The sequence below is a fragment of the Chlamydotis macqueenii genome, chromosome 6 (genome assembly GCF_036417535.1).
Source record: "Chlamydotis macqueenii isolate bChlMac1 chromosome 6, bChlMac1.mat, whole genome shotgun sequence".
In the NCBI taxonomy this organism is placed as follows: Eukaryota; Metazoa; Chordata; class Aves; order Otidiformes; family Otididae; genus Chlamydotis; species Chlamydotis macqueenii.
In genome coordinates, this window is record NC_141561.1 from 11,704,165 (window position 1) to 11,726,870 (window position 22,706).

The 22,706-nt window shown below is 39.4% G+C and overlaps 1 protein-coding gene across 1 annotated transcript in view; it reads left to right on the plus strand.

Annotated features, from left to right (window-relative positions):
* MYLK (myosin light chain kinase) overlaps positions 1–22,706 on the plus strand; it is a 209,714-nt gene that overhangs the window by 98,278 nt on the left and 88,730 nt on the right. The window contains exons 7-11 of the mRNA XM_086750930.1: positions 199–235; positions 1,665–2,239; positions 3,302–3,505; positions 4,646–4,780; positions 10,616–10,768. Coding sequence (XP_086607056.1) covers positions 199–235; positions 1,665–2,239; positions 3,302–3,505; positions 4,646–4,780; positions 10,616–10,768 — 1,104 coding nt within the window. The remainder of the gene's footprint in view (positions 1–198; positions 236–1,664; positions 2,240–3,301; positions 3,506–4,645; positions 4,781–10,615; positions 10,769–22,706) is intronic.

Below are 22,706 nucleotides of genomic sequence, written 5' to 3' on the forward strand. Positions count from 1 at the left end.
CAAAATGTACCAAGACCTCTTTGTGTTTCCGCTGGGCAGCGTGCTGTTGTGTGTATCAAATTTCAGGTGTGATGATAGTCAATCTTGACTTCAATGGATTGAAAATATGAAGAGCGAAAGTTCTTAAGTATATTCTTTTCTTAAAATCTTTCAAATTGATGGAACTGTATGTATAAGTTACCTGTTCTTTTATTTCAGGTCCAGATAAGACTGACACATACACTCAGCCACCATGGTATGTTTTTACTGGAGTACTTTCTCGGAATATTTAATTGCAATGCACTAATTTTGACATTTACTGCATGAGCCTTCCTCACAGAGTGATAAATCTTTTTTGGGTCAGTCTGTGTTTGGAAGTCAGAAAATGTTTACTTGCAATGAGATTCTCTCTTAATGCCAAATTCAGCTGTCCTGGTAGATTCCTATGAAATAGTTGGTGGAACTGGTGGCAGCACTGTGAAGTACAGAGTTCTACTCCGGTTCAGGAAAGCAAAATTTGGATGGCTTTATACTCATTGTTCCCAGGTAGTCAAATAATTATATAATCTGATCAAAAACTATATGAGGAGAAATTACACTCTGTACCAATTGGTCAAACTTCCTTTTTGAAACCTGCATGCACCTTGTCAGTATTGAGCTGGTTTTCGTGTGCTGTCATGAGCAAAACATGAAAAATGTAAACAACTTCCAGTTGTAATCGCAAATCTCTTAGGCATTATTTCTCTAGTATATTTCACTCTGGCTGAAGAAAGTACCACAATAAATATCGTGAATCTTCCTGAGAGAATAAGTCAATGGCACTAAGTATAGCAAAACAGAACTGGGCCAGAAATTACTTCCCGTATTTCAAATATGTTCCAATTCTGCTTTTGAATAATACTTTGGAAGTATGAGACACAGACACAGTGCTCTACAGATAGCTTAGAAGTCAGAGCAGTCAACTTCAATGAAGGAAACTTAAATTCAAGTCCCAAATTAGTCAGCTGCTCTTGTGCCCCCAAAGTACCGAGCAGCAGATCTGTCATAATTCTGAGCAAGTCTTCCTAATAAAACCATAGCTGATACTGTTAGGTCCAGTCAATTGATTATTTTTTTTTTTTTTTTTTTGACAACAGCCCTGCCCTGCTCCCCTAGACTTCAGTCAAGTTTCCTGATCAGTCCTCTTTTGAAATCACCTAAATTACAGGACATCATAATTAGGAATAGTAAATTCACTGTACAATTTACATTTTCATTTCCCTTTAGGGAACTATTTTATGTGGCATTTTGAGCTATAATTACACACGGCCACAATTTAGTAAAGCATGAAGTAGTGTTACATCATGGTCATTCTTGAATGGGTCTTGCGCAAGGGTCTTGCGTAATCGCTCTCTATCTAAAGCAGTGTATGCAAGGTTGGTATCTGACTCACATAACATGTTAGAACCTGAGCAGTGGATCTGTATCCACAAACTCCTCAGTTGAGGCAGTGTCTGAGCACTGATCACATTTTATTAAGCTTTTCAGTTCACCTCTTTAATCCATGTTCTTTGTCTATGTGAAGGAAACTAAAGGCTAATTAGTTCACCTTCTTGCTAAGGGCTTGTACATTTATCTAATGGCTGCTAATAATAATTAGTCTTTATACAGTGTTATATATCTGTAAACTTATCATTTTCCTTCAGCATGCCACTGAAACCAACAACACTTGCTGTTAAAGCTGTTGAAAATTCAGAATTCAAACAGGCAACTAGCAATGGGATTGCTAAAGAGCTGAAATCCAGCAGCACTGAACTCATGGTTGAAACCAAAGACATGGTGTCAGCAAAGAAAGAGACCTTTTACGTCACCAGAGAATCCAAAGACAGTAAACAGGGACAGCACCAAGGAGCCAATGCAGTGTCTCCTCAAGAACCTAAAGAAGGAAAAAATGGATCTCAGGTCTTGCAGAAAACTTCAAGCACTATCACGCTACAAGCTGTCAAACTGCAACAAGAACCAAAGGCAGAGCCCCAGGCTGCTTTCATCAGACAGGGTGAAGACAGGAAAAGGGCTGTGCAGCCCCTGATATCAGCTCAACAAACCCCATCTCTGACAGGGCAAGTCAGTCCAAGGAGCAGAGAAGCAGAAAACAGATCTGGAGCCCAGAAGGCTGTAATGGAGGAGAAGAGGGAGCCTATGGGAATTCCCCCTCAGTTTGAGAGCTGTCCACAGAGCCTGGAAGCATCAGAAGGCCAGGAGATTAAATTCAAGAGCAAAGGTAAAGGGATAAAAGTTATCAGAGCCCTGGGGTGAGTCAGGTTTCCCTCCTGTGTGTGGAAGTGGGGAAGCAATACTTTCTTTATTGTTCTGCAAGTTGTCCTCCACCTAAAGCATTTTGGAAACAGCTGCAGAATTTCATGCTGTTTCCACAATACTTTTCTCAATGAAACTTTCAAATCATTCCATACCGTAGTGTCCATTCCTCCCCTCATCTGGGGTTTCCCCAGATGTAATCAATGCCACTTTCTATGAGGTAGTTTTAGGCCTTTGCCTACACCTGGACCCTAGTCCGGAAAAAAATACCCAGAATCACAGAATATTTGAAGTTGGAAGGGACCTCTGAAGGTCATCTGGTTCAACACCCCTGCTGATGCAGTATCACCTAAAGCAGGTTTTCCAGGATTACGACAAGGTAGCTAATTCCAGAGAGGAAGACTCCACAGCTTCTCTGGACAACCAGTGAAACTGCTTAGTAACCCTCACAGTGAAAAAGTTTTTATAGACAGAAGGTCCTGTGTTTCAGCTTGTTCTCATTACCTCTGGTCCTATTACTGGACACCACCATAAAGAGCCTGGCTCACCCTCCCTTCAGATACTGACATACATTGATGAGACCCCCCCCCAAGCCTTCTCGAGGCTGAACAGTCCCAGAATAAATAACCTCAGTCATAGGTGCCGTGGATTGCAAAGTACTGGTAGGTGTTCAGAGAAACCCATTTAGCAGAGTAGGAAGGAATGGGGAGAAATGTCTTTCTTCTCGAATATCTTACAACACTGATTTTGTCTCTGACTTTTAGATGAACAATTTTTTTAGATAGAAGTGCTTGAGGTTTTTCGAGTTACTAAATATTTGTTATTTTAAAAGATGGACTGCCCAAGAGGTTTTGGAAGATCAGAAATACTAAACCATCTTTTAAAAGACAGTTTTGTGTATTAGTTGCTCATTAAAGTTTATATAATTGCGTATGTGTAAATTATACCTAATTTACTCTAAAGCAAATAATGGAATTACACTAAGGGGAATACCTGTTCATAAAAATTCAAATGCATGATTGTCTAGTTTCAGGGAAACCAAAACCAGATGTGGAGTGGTTCAAAGAAGGTGAACCTATTAAAGCTGGAGAAGATGTCCAAATATATGAAGAAGATGGCATTAATTGCCTACGGTTAAAGAAAGCCTGCTTGGGGGACAGTGGATCTTACAGCTGTGCAGCTTTCAACTCCAAAGGCCAGACTTCCACCAGCTGGTTGTTAACTGTCAGAAGTAAGTTCTTGTGAGCCCACCTGCACTTTGAAAACTGTGTCTGGGCTTTTCTGAACTGTCAGAGGGTGGTGACTACAAAATTTCTATTATGACTTCTCAGTGCAGGTTAATTCTGATTCCTAGCTCTGTGAATAATGTGACATGGGATAGCTGGCAAGCCACTTTCTGTGTCAGTTTCCCGTCTGACCTTTTGTTTTTGTTATTGTACAGTTAAAACTGTCCCATTGAACATTTTGTACCCAGGAAGGCCTGTTCTCCACTGAGGTTTTCTATTAATGCCTGTATTTAATACAGGTTGCCAAAGATTTTATTGTTGTTGTTCTGCATTCAGTTCTTTTGGACTTGCTTAGCATTTCTGGAGGATACTGTATCTGAAATGTTTTACGAGCACAGACTAATCCTGTGCAGTAAAGCGAATAAGATGAAAAGTGAAGGAATGAGAACTGCATTCTGCTAAATTCAAGTGTACTTCCCAGTGATAAATTATTTTGAGCTTGAAGGCACTGTCTGACTGGTCTGGTTGAAAGATTTGTTGGCCTCTTAGCAAACTCTGTCCTTAATTCTAATCTTTTCACCTGGTTTTGGGTTTTGTCCTGGAACTATAATCATATTTACGCAACATTTCTCTATTTGCTGTGCCTGAGGTTAAACTAGGATACCAAAGATACTCTTTTTCTGTCTCATGAGAGACCTATAAACTGCATCCTTAAGTCACTCTGTTTCACTGCCAGCCAGGAGAAATCTGGGAGAGGACAGACAAGAGGAGAGAAGGGTTATCCTTCCTGTTCTTTGCACTGAGCTCTCTGTTAATGTGTTACATACTCTTCTAGTGACTGGCTGCAAATGGTGGATTCTGGCATAGAAAACCACCACCAAAGATACAGCTTGAGAGCTGGCAACGCCTGCCCTGTAGATTATAGAAGAACCTCTTCTTTATACCAGTCCATTGCTCAAAATTATTTATATTTCCCAATGAAACATTTCACCATGTTAGTTGGTTGGTTTTTTTAAAATTTTTTGCATGGGATGAATCTGTTAGCCCAGCCACATCACCTGAGCATACCTAGAAAAAGTCACTAAATGCTAAAGATATTTTTTTCAATTTGAGTTAAAGGAACTGTTTTCATTTTGATTTTAAAGGGTCAAAAGTTCAAGAGATTGCTCCATGCTTTTCCAGTGTCTTGAAAGGATGCACTGTGAGTGAAGGGCAAGACTTTGTGCTGCAGTGCTGTGTAGGAGGTGTACCTGTGCCTCAGATCACGTGGCTCCTCAACGGTAAGGAATCCCCCGGTCTGCACTTCATGCGTGCGCTCACTCACATCCAGTCTCGAATGCCGCTCCCGTCAGTACATAGCAAGGCGGTGACTACTGCACAAAGCACTCTAAATCACCGCAATATAATCCACTAGAATATCTGAAGAAAATCAGTTTATATGCACATAATGCACACGAAGGGTGGTTTCCTTGAGTTCTCTGCAGTTTTCCAGTATGTCCAGCAGGGGACGCTGGTGACAAGATTGTTCACAGATGGGTTTCCTGGCTTCGTTAAACACAGCTTTTCACCAGGCTGCAACAAAGCCTGTGTTGCTACTGTATGCTGAATCCTGTGCTATCCCCACTCTTTTGGCACTGGCCTCTGCTCTGAGAGTCACGGGTTGGCGTCACGATCCTGCAGGGCTAATAAGTTCTAAGCAAAATAAGTGCAGTATATCAGTCGTTAACCCATGTCAGACTCCTCCCTTCCATCAGCTGGGCAGGTCATAACTGGTATTAGTAGCTATGTCCCCAAGATCTTAAAATCACAGCTTTTCTAGTTGCTTCTCTATTAGAAATATGTTCCTTGAGATTCTAATGCTTGCCCAAAGCTGACTAAAACCAAGGATAAGTACAATATTTTTTACTTTTATCAAGCTGTATAATCTCCTACTCTGCCCTGATTACACAACTGAACATGCAAGTTTCCTTAACAGTCCCCTCTTAATATCAGAGTTCGGCCCAAACATCAGTGTTTTGCTTAGATTCCAAATGATTTCAGAGACCCAGGTACTACACTCTTTGGCTGAGGGCTCTTTCAATTCACAGCCATATCTGCTAAACACTAGATAGATTTATTCAGATTAACCCTTGATCACCTCTGTTACTCCTGAAGTACAAATGTTTGGTTTTTTTTTTTTCAGACTCCCAGGCTGTCTAACTTTGTATGCATGTGAGTGTAATTTAAAGATAAAGAGTAGCATACTTTGTCATAAAGATGTTTCCTCCAGGAATGTTGTAAAATTCATTATTTGCACATGATCTCTGTTTTTCTTTAGCTATTCAGAGTAAACGGGATAACTGAAAAAGATGGCAGGACAAATTAAACACGACCTTGAGACTGCTGTGTTCCCACAGCCTGGTTTGTTCCCCTTCCCAATAGCTCCCTGTCTAGAATAGAAAAGCTACTGCTTTATTTACGACATGAAACATGACCAAAGGCTCTGACACTCTCCCATTGAAAATAATTTGTTTCTCTGTCTGGATGCTACTCTGCAGTTCCTCCTTGCAGACGTGAGTAGAATCACTGTTTTGCTATGCAAGAATTGTGTCTTGCAGCACAGAAGGAGTAACTCCAACCCACAGGGTCAGTCATTTCATCTTCATGTTCCCTGCTCATAAAGCATTCCCTTAGTTATTAAATGATGCAGTTATACCCAGTTGTCTTCCACATACAAAGCATCTTCCTATCTCAAATGACTTCGTGTTACATTTCATCAGGCATAGATACAGCATCTCTACTGATGTAACCATGTTCTGCTTTGCTAACCATAAAACCATTGTCTCCTGAAAAAATACAGCCTAGAGATCAGTAAAGAACATGTTTCTGTAGGCCTCCAGTATGTACTGTGTCCCCCTGCCTTTGATCAGGATGTTTGTTCTTCGTTGACCTTTCTTCTCACTAATCTCAGATGAGTCTGCCCCTGTTCAGGTATAACCAACCATGTTTATAGTGCATCCAAGCTTCTAACTGCAACTGGATCAATAGCACAAGAAGATAAAAGCAGGTGGGGTTTTTTCAAGTAGCTGGATTTCAAGCCATTAGGGTTCTGTAAGTGAAAGCCAGTGCATGAACTCTGCTCTTAAATCGAAAGATAGTGATGAGTCGGAGTAACAGAAGTACAAGAAACTATCATAATAATAAAAATTAGGGACATCATCTATTATTCTAAAGATATAAGCATACTACTTTCATTCCATACTCCTAAAACACACCAGTATAGTTTAATGCTTTTCTGTCTTGCATCTGATTGTGATAAATAACTGTTTATATACCATTTTGATACAAACTTGAATGAATTATACAGTAGTTCAAGGCTGATAATTCCAGGTACACTCCTAGGGCCATTATTTTACCTAAGGATCAAATTGGCTATTGTGATATCCATTTGAATGCAAGCATTTCCTTCCTGTCTACCAGCTAGCTAGATACTACAAACTTCCCATATTTATATCCATTATAAAATAAAGGAGAAAGTTGTATTTCTGGTCTTGAAATATTACTCCAAGCAGATATAACAATGCTTTTGGCAAAATCATAGAATCATAGAATGGTTAGAGTTGGAAGGGAGCTTCAAAGGTCATCTCAGCTGGCTATATGAAGAAAAGAGTATATTCACAGTATATAATTTGAGACAGGCAGACAAATTTTGAAAAAAGGTGTGTTACAATCTGCTGTCCATGCTTGGAATATGAAGTTTTTTACATTCACAACCGATAGGCTGTGGCAGGAAAAAAGCAATCTGCTGAGAGCAATCATACTACTGTTCAAAATATAGCACTTTTGCAGAACTCCGTAGAAATAAAAATCATATGGCACAGGATGTGTAAAGTTCACAAGAAAATATCAAATGCAAATCATCTTCCAAGCCTGACAATGATAACAAACTAGAATTAATTTTTTGAAAGGTGTAGTGAGAAAAGTATGAATATCTTGGTGAAATAATGAATGTAAAGACCAAGCTATCAAATCCTAAGAAATACGAACAGAAGGCTGCTTAGAGAAACAAATGAAAAACAGGAAAAAAGCAGAACATTCTCACTCCTAGGCTGGCGAACCCTTGATACTGAACAGCCTGTGTGCTGTCCAGTCTGCCTTCTCACGATCTCCAAGGAATCCACACCACCTGAGAACTAAAATCTTCCAATAGCTTCTTGTACAATGTGACATACAAGTACTTCTTTCGATACTAAGCACTTTTACCTGATATAACTACATGAATTCAAAACATTTTCCAAGCCCTTATATAGATTGACCTCTCTTTCAGGTCAATCAAGACAAAAAATAGATGATGCATACTGTGCATTTTCTGTAATTATTTCTTAGCATCTGTGAGGATGACTAGTTATTCATAGGGACTGCAGAAATAAGAGAGCTACTTGATTGAACTATGGATTTTATTTGAGCTCTTACTCTTCTCTGCATCTCTACCTTCTTCAGTTTCTTTCTTATACTTGTTCCCTATTTTAATGACTTAAAGCTTTTTTCCAACTTGCTCAGGATTATTCTTTTGTCCTGTTGCTCTCCCTCCAACGTTTATTTTAAGTTTCTTTCTGAATTTTCACTGATTTACTGGCAAATTCCCTTAAAGTAAACATCTTATATTTTAGTTCTGGCCTCACCAAAGCCTTACAAATAACTTTTCACACGTGCTCCCTGTGATAATACTTCAGTATGTAACTCCAATTTATTTTAGCTTCTTTAAATACTTTATTGGTAACCTCTTTTTAAATTGCAGGAATAAGGCCTTTATGACTGTATTTTAAATATCTTATTTTAAATATCTTCCTTTTCATATTGCTTTCCATGCGGGTTTTTTTTTCTCTAAGTTGAATTGAACCTCTTTCTGCTGAATTTGAAAACAGTATGACCATTACTTTAGCATAACAATTCTCTGAGTAGTGTTTGGTTTTAGGATAGCTTTCTGATCTGTCCAGAAAGCTTTTAATAAATGGACTGGGGGAAAATTTCCTTTCTTCTGGCATAACATGCCAGCAGAAAGGTATTTTTTTGTTATTGTTCCTGCTGCCAAGCTGTCATGAAGATTTGACTGTTCTGCCTCTGGAGAAGGGAACATTTCAATACTGGGAGAGTTGTTTTTATTAGATCAAAATACAAGCACAATGAACATAACTTAGAATCCTGCTGCAGGTTATTCCTCAGGGCTGATATACTTGTGTTTGTTCTGTGAGGTCTGATGAAAAAGCTATTCTGTAAGTGAATTCACTATTCTGTGAATAGTGATTAAAAAAACAGTCACACTTTTTTTGGGGAGATGGACTGAAAAATAGGATGCCCTGACAAAATTTGAGGACACGGTGAAGGAGACCACCTTTTCTTTTTCCACATAGAACACTTACTCTATTCATTTGCTTATTTGCAATAGAAATAAAAAGGCATTGTTCTGTTTTTGATGATGCAGCTTTCATCCTGAGTTTATTTCTGATATGGTTATTGTCATAGCATCATTAATAGTTCCAACGTCAGAGTCCCAGACAAGATCTCTGTAAGGTTAGACATTCTACAGTCAGACCAGGAAGGCAGTCCAGTGCTCCATGTCCTCTTACAGAAAGCTTTGTCTGCTTGGGCTTTAGCTCTGCATGTACTTATTTGAATGTAATGTTATTCCCACATGTGAAAAATATGTGATTGGACCTAATAGTTACAACAGTCTCCATGTAACTGAGTGAAAGGGAGCTCAAAGGAATCCGTAATAAGAATATGTGACCTGCGAAGAAGGTGGAGAGAGTTTATTCTGACATTGGAGCCTTCTGGGCAGTTGATTAAAAGTTCACCCCAGTTTTTCATGCAGTAGAAAATTTGCTAACTGAACAAACAGATTATTTATAAGACAAGTAAAGGAACAAGATCACCTGCCACATTTTATAATACATGTAAGTATTGGATCATCCTGAATTTGGTACATGTTTGTATTTCAGAATGAAACGTCGTATGCAGATAGATAGTGCATAGATAATGACTGCCTTCTGGGTTTGCTAGTGCTGAAAAACAGTGAGAGAAAAAGCTGTCCCATCATTTAATTTATCCTACTCATAGTGCAGTGCTGGTTCTTAAAAACCCCAGAGCTTTCATTCTAATCTTTTAAAATTATTTTGGCAATGAAATCAATTTTAATCTTTCCTTTTGACCATGATTTCTCAAGTGACAGATGTCTTTGATTCAGTCCTGCACAATTTCTCTGCAGTTTTACCCTCTTCTCTTAGAAGATCCTTATTTCTTTTTCCAGCATGATGTTTTTGCACAAATATCAGGCCCTCTTAAGCACTGCATACGCTGGGAAAGCAACCAATGATGAGTCAGTAGTGGAAACTATTTTATATTGGGAAAACAGATTGCAGAAGCATTTCAGAAAGTAAGGCTGAGATTGATGACAGTTCCTGAAACAATAGCAAGGCAACTTTAACCAGCCTACACTAACATTTAAGCATGTTCCAAACCAATTCAAGGAACCAGTTTCTTAAGATTAACTTCTTTAATAGTCACCTCACCACAGATCAGACTGTACTCTACCTGTTACCAGACTACACACAGTGTAGTGTAGATTGACTGCTTCTGTAAATCTGCCTCTTGGCTCCATCATAGATTTTGCTGTCTCTCTTGGAATGTCTTCCACTACAAAGTACTTGATGGAGGACTTCAGGTGCTTCTCCATGCACAACAGGTTTTGCACATCTAGACAATAATGCTAATATCTAGTTTCAGGCAAACTACCAGATAGAGACAATGTCTGAAGCAAACACGAGACATTTCTTATCCACCTAAAAGATAATCTGTCCAGAATACAAAGATAAACCTTTCTCCTCTTGCTGCTACTCAAAGTAGCACCCAGAGAACCTAAGGGTGAGATTTGTCTGACAACCATATCCTGCTTTGTGCTTGGACTGCTGCTGTTTGTAGTCACTAGAGAGCAGTGGCTGTGCACCCGAGAGCGGGATCTGGCTCTGCACTTTAATATGCTGGCTGATGTTAGGCATCCAGGTTTCACTGGAAACAAGAAGTGCTTTTAAAACTTGTGGCTGATTTATTAAGACAATTCTCTTCCTTTCTGTCCACAGACCAGCCAATTCAGTATGCTCATTCTACTTTTGAAGATGGAGTTGCAAAATTGACTGTCCAAGACGCTCTACCAGAAGATGATGGCATTTATACCTGCCTAGCTGAAAACAACACAGGACAGGCATCTTGCAGTGCTCAGGTCACAGTCAAAGGTGAATATCTCAGCCTGCTGTAATTACTGCAATGATATCAGCTAGAATATTAAAAAAAAAAAGAAAAATCTTGGATCCTTAACAGAGGTGGTTGTAAGTGGATTCCTTGGTTTTTTCTAAGCTGTTGTCAGCTGGGTACCTTTTCTCCATCTTGGAGGTGTGTGCAACTTAAGTGCTTAAGGACTGTGAAATGTAAAATAATATGCATGTTTTGGAAAAAAAGGTAAAATTTGAGAGCACTCTCTTTGCAAATATCTATAATTTGGTACCCTCGGTGCTGATTTGACACAGCTGATTTGTCCATGAAAGCCAAAATTCTGCACTAGGATCTGAACAAACATACTCTAAAAGACCAGAGATCACAATGAAGACAAGAGATGACAGAATCTCATGGATAAATTAAACAGTGAGAGTGTATCAATCAGTATTATGGTCTTTATTCTTATAATCTCACCTGGCATCAGTTTATACAGGGGTTTTGTTTTATGACCTGGAGATGAACAGCCTCCTCCCTCAGACTCCCCCTCCCTCTACAAATCAAGCTTCTATTTAGTATTTGTCATTTGCAAATGATTTTTTTCCCAAAGTTATGATAGTTTGGCACTGCCTGTCCAACAGACGTCTGAGTGACAGCTGACAAGGGAACTATTCCATTTATCTATGACCAAATAATACTTGCCCCAAATTTGTACGCATAGCTTGGTTGGAAATGTACCCTGATCCCTAAGATCTCAAGATTTGTCTTTGTTTGCCAGTGTTCTGTGGTGTTTCTCTACAGCACTTCAGTGATATGCCTGCCCCTATTCTGTCTGTATGAATCCACTTAAAACCCTAGACAAGCTTAAAGTGAAAACCAAATAATTCTGGTAAACTTATGAGTTAATTTCTTGATTACCGAATTCGAAATGCAGTCATCCCCTCCCTGCACTCCCCTTCCCCCCCTTAAAAAAGTCACGAAGTATGAAAACATTGATTCGAAATAAGCCTGAAACTAATCTGTTCTCAAAGCTGTCATTTATAATTTCTCTGAAGCATTTCACCTGCATTAGTTAAGGGCCAATGAAAAGCACTCCACCTGAAGGGAGCTGTCTTTGGCATGGGACCTGTTGATTCTTCACTGGGACATAGAAATCAGAAAGACAGCCCCTCTCATACTAGCCATTTCTGAGTTATTTTAGGGTTGACATACAATGCTAACGTGGAAGCAAGAGTGAGCTAGCCTTTCCCTAGGCTTGTGTACTCTGCTGAGCTATTTCAGGCCATGTAATCGCTGTTGCACTGAGTTGGATTCCTCCTGTATTTTAGCTAGTCTGGGGCGAGAAAGCTGCATTGTCACTGTTGTGGGAAGTTAGCTTCTCTGGTTTGCATCCCATTCTATTTTCTAGGAGTCATGGAGTGTGGGGGGGGAGAACAAGAGAAGAATTAAGAGCATGCGTGACAGGCTGTAAAGCCACGTGTTCAACATTTTTACAGCTTTAGCTGTCCCCTCCATTTGCTCCCTAAAACTCATTATGTCCCTGTTGCCACAAGGATTACAGTAACTTTTCCCAAGACTCAGATCAATGTGGATTTGCCTGCCAAAAATAGTACCAAATTTTAAATCATGATTTCCAACTCTCTTATCTGTTCATATGTTTTTTCCATCTGACCCTCTAGCAAATGCTTATTGCATCAGAGTTCTCTGAGATTCTGAATGCTGCTGCTAAGGCTTCTCTAAATGCTCAGCAGTTGCAGACAGATTACAGCAGGAAATCAGTGCAGAAAGAGAAAAACTTCAAAAATTGCCTGCTGACCAGAAATTGATTTTTGGAATAATACCTGTAAAAACTTTTCCTGAATTATAACCCATCTCTCTCCAGTTCCTTTTTTGTCTCCAAGTTGATTTAAGGTTTTCAGGTTTCATGCAGTGCTCAGTTTGTTCATTCATTGCTAGAGAAATATTTTCCTTTTGTATGTGAAAATTAATTTGTATTTAATTAAAGAAGGAATGGATGTTCTTGGCATGTCATCAAGTATCAGACTAGTGTCAGAATTCAGTTTTTCCTTAACTTGCTACTGTGGTCCTTGGACATGTCTCTGAGTCTGTCTGGGTCTACATTCCACTTCATATTGCCTTTTTTGGCTTTGCTATTCTAATGCATCAGGGATCTCATGGAGGGGCATAGCTGTTGGGATCATTGGGGAAACTTTACCTGGAGATAATTGTTGTCTTAACAGTAAAACTCAATTTTATTTTTCAAAGGCAAAAAGCTCCACCTTCTAAATTAAATTAAGCTCACAGATAACTCAAAAAATTCTTCCTGCGGGAAAGATAGTCAGTGATGAACCGTTGAAAGGAAAAAAAAAATCACAACATAAGCCTCATGTTTGAATTATAGTACAAAATTATACTTAAACCTCCTCGTAGGTTACAGGTGTTATCTGGCCAAGTATTATGTTTTCTGATCATCTTTTATGCATTCTTTGTCCTTTAGAAGATCTATTGTTTTGTTTTTGTCAAAGGAAGTTTCCTTTTTTGGGATTATTGTATGAAACAGCATTTTAAAGGCTCTTTACCCCACAAAACAAGATGGAGATTTTTTTACAATACTTTCAGTATGCTTTGCTTTGGGCCCTGGATAACTATAACTAGCTAGGCTTATTGTGGCACAGCATTCCTTCTAGGTCATCAGTCTTAGGTTCATTTATGGTTATCTTTTGCTTCCTTACTATTAAGCAGGATAAATTCTGCCTAGTGCTGAGCAGTCTCAGTCCTTCCTTGGTTTCGTATGAAGAACGCTGAAGATACTTAGCTGTTGTAGGAGGCTTCTGGCACTGTGTCGAAAAAGTCCTACCCTTCATGTGGATGGGGCGTAAGAAATGTAATGGTCTTAAAAAATTGAAACTAATCAGTCTTATGCTTATTTAAGACAAGAAAATAACATCTTCAGGTAACTTAAGTAACTGATCTGGAGGCTGAGTAGATTGGGATAGATCTACGAGGTAGTCTGTGGAGAAACTAAGTTAATCAAGGTGAAGCTAATTTTGGCCTTGTAACAGACTAAGTAGACTAAATTGAATCCTGACAGCTGTCTTCCTTGTGGCAGTGGATTCTTACAGCTGAAATACAGATAGAAATGAGCTACAGAGAACAAGCAGCACTTCCGTGAAAAAAACAGTCAAACAAATGTCTTCACCATGAGAACTCTTTCTAACTGAACTCTTCAATGAGCACAGAGTAAAATGCTAGACTAATTAGTCTAATGCAAGAAAACCTGAGAGATGAGAAACATGGTCCAGGTTACTCAAACATTCAATGTCAGATATTCCTGAAATGGTACCATTTGCTACTCTGGAAATGTAAGATTTTTTTTTTTCCTTTAACATTATGCATCATTTTCTATACACAGGAAAATGAGAATTCGGGAGGCTTTGAGGCTGACGTACAAATATATGGAAAAAGTTTTTAAATATGTGCGTGACTGAGTTGTTTCAGTTATTGTATGTGCAAACTAGGCAATTGAGTTGGTGTTCTCATTTAATATTACAATTTTAATATCGTTTTCTGATATGAAAATAAGCATACAAGCCATTTTTTAAACACACTGGGCATCTCAAAAAAAAAAAAACAAAAACAAACCCAGCAAACAGCTTGTTAACAGGGATAGGCAGGGTACATTCAGGTCACCTGAAATATACAGTGATTATGTACTGATGGTGATCATAGATACTGAAGTTGAATATTAATATTAATCAGCTTTTTATCAGGCTGGCTGAACATTTTAATCATTTTTGAATGAACAGGCAACTGAGGCGAGAAGTTAATTGACTTTGGATGTACCTATACAGTGAGTCAGTGTTAGCGCTTTGCTGTAGCTGTGACAATCAGAGTACTGAGGCAAGACAATTAGTGGTAATAACTGGTATAGTTGGAAGGCAAAGCCAGCTCCCAGGCATAGTAACTGTTCTCCAGGTTTGCCTCATAAGCCTTCTGAATTGTTTGTCAGTTCACTAATCACTGACAAGGAATTATAGGTCAGATCCACCTGTAGAAAAGACGTGTCAAAGGGATATTTAAACCACCTGACATTCACACAAATACCTGGGTATACTACACAAGGTTACAGGCTGGAGTCCTGTCCTTCTGTCTTGCAGTTCTGCATAGATGACAAACAAAATATGTGCCCCACTGCAGGCTCCCTGAGAGCTCTCCAGCCTCCTCCCACCAGGCAGTAGCATCACTGATTTCAAGGGAGAGGGCACAAAGCATGGGTGGTGATAGCAGCAGCACAGGCTTGCAGCCAAGGTACTTTTGTGGGCTCTAATGCTCTGCAGCCACCCATTTTGCTAATGCTAGTCTTCTGCACGTTGCTTTTTTGAACACTGGCCCAATACTGCCTCCCTGGTGAGCAAACATTGTTCAGCAAATACTGTGCTCCTGCTCATTGGCTCTTGACCTCATTTCCCCCTCCCTGCCAGCAGTGCACTTTCCTGACTTCACATCTGTTCCCCTTTCTCCCCCACCACTTTCTGTTCACACTTTTTTTTTTAGTGCAGCCTCCCCAGCATAAGTATCTATGTTGGGAAGCCTGTAGCCATTACAATCCGATTACTGTAGTCATTCATTGATCACTGGACAAGCAGATTAGAGTCACCTGAAAGCCTGCCAGAGTCCCTGCTGTAACCAGTTTATCAGAGCAGTGAAGGGAGATGCTTTCTGGAAAACCAGTTCATTTTGTTCCTGTCACTCTTCCATCTGATGTGAGTGGGATCATAAAATATAACCAGGTGGAAGAAAGGCCTTCAGGTAAGAGTCTTTTCTTCCAGTCATGAGAGATGCTGTCTTTAGGTTGTGGGTTGTTTTTCTTTCTGTCTCAGAATGCCCTCTCTTAGACATCAGTCTTTCAAAGAAGGTTATTGCTGCAGTAAACAGCCTCTCTTTCAAGATTTAATTGAAAGGCTACAGCTTTGTCTCTCTGAGATATGTATTTCTGTGTAAGGTAAACAAAGTATGATGTCTTACTTGCCTAAAGTACTGAAATATTTGTGACAGCTTTTCAAAACCACTATTTATTTGAAAGCATTTTGCTGCATCTCGAGCTAAATATAAAGGACTATAGAAGGCTTCCCAAAAGATAGAAGTCTAGTCTTGTTAGATGCCCAAAAGGCATTCCAGACCAGTAGCCTGGTGGAACCACTTGGCTATGTAAGAATTGGTTCAGAGCACTGAGTGAAAGGGAGGGGCTTTTGTTACTGTATTGGAAGGTCAGAGGTAAGCTGTCATGGGCTAATATTAGCCATCCATGAAACTCCGTTCCAGTGCTTACAAAAGTGTCCCAAAGTTCTCAGTCCAGTACTCTGTATGGACTGAAAACTAAATATGAAGGACAAAATCAAAACGATGTGTGAAAGCTTTTAATTATATAGGATTTGTGCCATCCATATAAACAATATCCTCTGAAGACAGCTTCTCGATATAAATCATTTCCAGTAACAGGGGAACCAAATTTGGATGCAAATGAGGGATGAGTGCTTACAGAATGAGCAAAAGTTAAATGGCAGGAATTGCATTAATATTTCTTATAAATTAAAAACAAAGATGTGATGCTGAGAGAAAAAAAATGTTTAATATGAAAAGAAAGAAGAAAAGAACCACCCCTACATCTGATTGTCTCCTCAACTATTAAGTGATCAAATGCTGTGAATATTAAGCTGTTACGTATGAGAATGACAAAAAACAGACGGTTATTGTAGCAGTCTTGGGAATGGCCCTACATTGGCCAAGGGGCAAAGTGTCCTAACTTGGATTGCCAAATTCTATAATGCTCTAAGTTTCAGCTGAAAAGTGGAAGTCATCAAAATACATGTAAAACCTGTTAACTGAATATATGCCTAAGTAATTTTGAAAGCATGGGCATGGTGTTACCACAAAGAATGTTTCCAAGAGCAACTGATGTGGATTAGCTAATGGGAACTCACACAGTCAGCCATCAAACTATCTCATAGGATTAGCTCAATGTACCTGTTGCACAGGTAGGCAAGCTGTAGGATGGGAGGAAGCCCTAATCATAATTAATGATAATTAAAATCGGTCCTAAAGCATCTGAGAGGTGGATGTAGTGTCTTTTTCTGGAGGAACATTCCCTTGTTTTCTGACACTAAGCATTATTTCTGTCTGCATTCATTTTCTGGCCTTTTTCCTACTTTTCTTGTGTAGTTGTGAATTCAGCCAGCTTCCAAAAGAATTAAAGAATTGCTTTATGAACAGCATATGCAGGAGGAGAAGTAGCGTTGTAGGAAAGGAAGGTGCAAGTAAGGAAAAGAGGACATGGGTTTGCCTAAGGGAAGCATCTGTCTTTGAGTTAGGTGACTAAAGAGAAATCTGAAAATTTCAAACGCATAAGCTGGTGTATATAGAGCCAAGTAAGACTGCAAGTTCTTAAAGGTATATTTCTTCAGTTTATTCTTACAAATTTAACAGCGCGTTTCTCAAGCATCTAACTGGGTTGCAGTATAGAGTCCCTAGGTTAGTATGGCCAACCAAACTGAAAACAAAGCTGAAAAAAACCCAAATACAGTGCCCCCATGCTGAAACTTAGCAGATCCTGCCTTGTCCTTACTAGTCCTGCAAGTCTATGCAGTTCTCTTGCCCTAAAAGGCAAAAATGTCCACATAACAGAAACAGCATAACAGAATTTGTTGTACGTACATTTGAGATAGAAAATATATCTAACTAGGCAGAGATACCACTCTAACACCTGCTTTAGCACTTCTTTTTCAGATCTAATTTTGTCAGGCAGGGATACCTCACTTTTAGAAGAATAAGGTTTCTATTTCACAGACTGGAAAAATGAGCAATACAGAGATGTCTAAGTGTCTTAATAGAGGTTATAGTGTGAGTCCTCATGAGTAGGTCATTCATTTGCAGTAGAGAAAAGGAACAGAGGGCAGGAACTTTGTATAGCTGTATACTACTGGAGGTGTTACCATGCAGCTTGCATTTTCATCAAGCCTTGACTGCCGGTCCACACACACAGACTTTGCCTTTTTTTTTTCTTCAGGAAAATGTCTTCATTTGGGAGATTTTTAATAGAAATTCATCAAGAAGAGACAACTGGCCACAAACAATGCCATACTAGATTTACCTTCTGTTTCCTAGACTTAAATGCCAAACAAGCCTTGCTTTAGAATTCCTTTCTGACATCAACTTTTACCCAGAACTGCAATGTTACTGTATTTTCTTGGGTTTTATTTTATATTAGTCTAACTTCAAATGTTTTCTTGCTCTTAAGCTGACTTTTATTTTCCTTATTTGAGGGCTTCCTTAAGACCATTCTTAGTACAGTATCCTTTTGATTACTCACTCAACAGATTGAGCAGAACTATTTTAATATTACCACAGGTACCTATTCTGTTGCCAGTGTGGAGCTGACAGAGGAGGGAAGGGCTGAAGGGGCTGTAACTCTTTATACTAGTGGCATCCTTGGGGACACTTGGGTTTTGTGTGATTGCCAGTTCCTCTTGCGCTTCCATTGTATTTCAGCTCATGCACAGCCTAGGGGTTATTTTTTTGTAATGGTGATTTTTGTAAAGTGATATCTCTATACATCACGATACACAGCAAGTAGGTTAAATTCTACCTGAGCAGCCACACAAAAAATTGAGACTGTACATATGAAGGTGAAATTCTGCCTCAGCAGTATGCACGTTTTCACTGTGGAGAATGGTTAGGCTTGGAAGGGACCTTCAAAGGTCATCTAGTCCAACCCCCCTGCAAGGAGCAGAGACATTCCTGACTAGATCAGGTTGCTCAGAGCCTTTCTTTTCTGCAGTTCTCCATCTCAGACTAATGTTGAGGAATTTGTTAGCAGTGGGCCAGCTGAGCTGCCTTATAAATGCATTTGGTAGGTACACATGCTCTCGGGCCTTCCATGGAGTTGCTGTCTGTGGCAGAGACAAAAGAGCAATTCCGTGATGTAAATAACTTGCAAACAGAGTTAGTCATTAATAAGGCAGACAGTTGTGAAGGCAAAAGCAAACACCACTTCGGCTGCAAAATCTTCCAATGAGTGTGTCACTGAGGAATTCAGTCTGCTGACTGCAAAGTGATCTGCCATGAACTCAGCCGGCTACTTTCTATCTCTGGCCCCTGCACTCTAAATTGAGATTTTTACTGTTTCTCCCAAATCATGGTTCTTACTGGTGTAGTCAACCTTTTAGCAGTGGGATTTTTGGGGTGGTATATCTTTCAAATGCCGTGGGTTGCAGAACAAAATGAGTAGACAAAGTAGAGGTTAAAAACCTTGTGACCTGGTGATATCCCATGGAGAGGGAAAGACTCGGGAAAGGAGTGTACATGGAGCTGCAGGATAGGGCTGGAATACTCACCTGCAGTAAAATAAATAGATTACCAGACTGGATAAAGTGGAACTCGCCCTCCTTTGTATATCCCTAACCACCCTGATTAGTATAGGCTTAGGGCATTGTCAATCCTGGGTTAACAGTTTTTCTGTGTAATACAAGGCACAACATCCAGACTATAACTTGGCTCAGCTCTTCCGTGAAAGCGTCTCCCAAGGGTATTTAAATCTCACCTTCCATTTACACAAGATTTACACAGATTATAACTGCAGAAATAAATGATGGGATGTAGATGTGTAAAGAACACTGCTAGGTCATTAAACATCTAGCTCTCATGACCTAAGTTTGCAAAATGGCATACCGACCTGAGATCTTTAATAAAGCAGAAATGTCCCTAGATATCTCAAGAACATAGAGAGCTCATATTTTTTTATGCCAGTATAAATCAAGTTTGGAATTCTTGGAAAACTTGCAGAAAATATTTTGACCATACCAATTCAGGCCTGAGACAGAAAAATACTTTATGGGAAGCAAGACAGATGAGATAAGTATCCTAATATCAATTTTCTGCCTTTTAAAATCTGTTATTTTTTGAGTTGATAGCATTGTTAACATGAGATCTGGAAACAGCTGGATTTATTTACATTGAAAATATTGGGAGAGGTGAAACTCTTTTCAAGATCTGTGTGCGAACCTTAGTTCTGCTTTGAGAGATTTGAGTGGAATATGCTGCTTCCCTCTCTGAGCTTGCGCACACGGAGCCTTTTGAGTTAAGCGTTCTCCTCAGCTCAGTTGACTTATTAGCCTCTGAGCCAAAATGATATTTAAACACCATAAAAGGTAAATGTTGCTGAGACAGTCTTTTTGCACGCCTCAGACAAGGCATTATTTGACAGTTAACCATATGATCCTGGCAAACGGATTCCTCCAGTATAATTAAATCTCTTAAAAGACTAAACACTGCAAGCTGTTTGCCGTGTTCTGAACAAAAGACAGCGAACTCTCTATTCTTTGCATGTCCGTCCCTGACTTGTAACCAGTTGTAACCCTGATCTTGTGCAGCCCAGTTACTGCACTGAAGATGTGTATGTGCAGTGCTGTAGCTGCCCCTGCTTGAGCCAGGGGCTGGACTAGACGATCTCCAGAAGTCCCTTCCGAACTCTGTTATTGTGTGATTCTGTGCAGTGCTGAGCATGCTGAAGTCCTGATATTTCAACAGGAGATGTCATCATTCTGCAGCTTACATTAAAAAGTCTTCAGTATATCTGAACGAGAAACAAACGAGAAAATTTACTAGCATAGGTGATGCCCATAAAATGTTAACTTTTTTGGCTACAGGCCTGGTAGAACCCAGGTCCAGTCCTTCTTAAAGTTTGCATATTGATCTGGATTTTCTTCTTCACTCCAGTTTCGATAGGAAATTTGGGAATGGAAGTGCCACAGTGCAGTTACTGATTCTTTCATTCCTTCTCTCTGAGTGTATAGATTTATCTATATAATTTACCTTAGAATGTAAATAGTTGGTTGCATATTTGCAGTTAAACCGGTAAATATGTACTGTACAATCGCTTTGTAGTAGGTTAACTGTTAAGTGCAGCATGAATTTTCCACTTTTTCTTTTACATATACACCTTCAACACAATAACTCACCCTTGCTTATCAATATAAAGATGTTTACCATTGTGTTCAAGCACTAAGTTCTGATCCAGGTCTAGGTTTTAAAAAATTCAAGTGTGTTTTGGCGTAGGCCCACAGCTAACATTAAGACTCCTCTTGCAATCATTTCCAGTCTGCAGAAATGTTGAGGTTAAATTTATGTGAGGACTCTTGAAATTCTGGACTGAGAAAAGCCAAATAATAGGAAAGCATTTTTTATCACCTTAAATTTCTATTAATACAGGTTAATAGATAAACAAATGATTGATATGGTAGCTGTAGATGGATTAATTTACTATTGATTACACAGAGGAAAACAGAATAAGAGATAAATAGAAATAATTGTGTATCAGAGGAAATATATATCTTTTTCCCATTGCTATCCAAATATGCTGATAATACGTATTTTTGTAAGCAACTGGAAGAGTTTGAATTCTCCTTAATCTCTGTGGATTTAATGCACTAAGTGGCTTTTTTAAACATAGATTTGGATGCCTATTAGAGTGTCTTTCTAATAAAAAATGAACTCGTAGGGGTAAGGCAATGCTGTGGGAAAAGCCTATATTACTTTTGCTTTCTAGAAAACATGTGGGTATATAAGGTATCCTTTAAATTCTTTGCGTGCTAATTCTGTTCTCCCAGGCTGTGTTTCCCACTGAGCTGTGCATCTTATTACTTGCTGTTTCCCAACATTCATGCATATTAAAGCCTGAGGAAAGGCAAAAAACAGAGGAACCATATAAGAGGTATCATTGCGGTGGACTTTTAAATCCATCACCCTGTGTAATGCCTCATCAAAAGCCTGTTGAAATGACAGGAAGACCACTGCTCACCAGAGAATACCCCAGCTGGGCTTGTGTATTATGCCAGACCACAGCTCTATGTAAAAACGGTTAAACTTCTTGAGCTCATAATTTTATAAGAGCTTTTGAGAATTTGGTGCTCTATAAGCAGCCTTTGAGAAAATCATAGTATCTTCTGTATTATCTTGCATGATCTGACCTGCACAAAACCAATAGCTGTGGTTAAAAAATTGTGGCAGCTTTTATAAGCTACTGTAAAATGAACTAGTTGCATGGTCTGAAATGTACCTGGGTTTTATCAAGCCCACCCTATGTAGTGCTTTCTGATGTTCCTCATGAATTCCTCTGACAGGATCCACCTGGGGGGAACTCACTGCAGTAGCAGGGTGGGTTGAGGAAAGGAAAGGGAGGGAGAAAATTAACTGCCTGGGGTAGAACTTTTCTAGTCACTATAGCAGTACTGCTGTGTGTTAACTTTTATATTCCTTCTTTTCATTCTTAGAGGGGAACCTACTCCTCCCTGAAAGTAATAAGAAGTAAGAGTGGTGAGGGAAATGTTAAATGGCTATAGGTGATTAGAGCGTATTAACATAATCGGAAGAGATTGGATCTCCTCTTTTTCACATCCCGTTGATTAAGCTTGAGGCTGCATAAATTTATAACAATGTCATGCTCTTATGCTGATGTCAGACAAAATTTTCTTTAGGTTCTAGATATCCTTTATGGTGCCAGATGTGCCATATTTTTATTGTCTGTATTTTTGGCAGCAAAAATACCCTGCAGTGTTACGAAAGAGGTTGTTTCAGCCAGAAGCATAGTGACTTGCAGTATCTGAGCTGGGAGCTGTACCTGTGCTTTCTTCCTTCTCTTCCTTCTCCAGGCTTTGGGGGCTGAAGCCAGCTGTCACTGAAGAGCATATGAATATTGAACCACAGCAGAGTTCATGTGGTGAAAAGGGCTCTGGGAGGAATGAGGGAAAGCAAGCCCTAATACTGGCCTTTCATTGTGTGCAATTGCTTATTTGGATCCTGTTTTTCTTACCTCCTTGCCCTCCATTTTCCCAGTGCAAGTCACAGATTTTGTTCCTGATACATAAGACAAGCTGGCACCTAGCTGTGGTCAGGGAATGGGAACTTCTA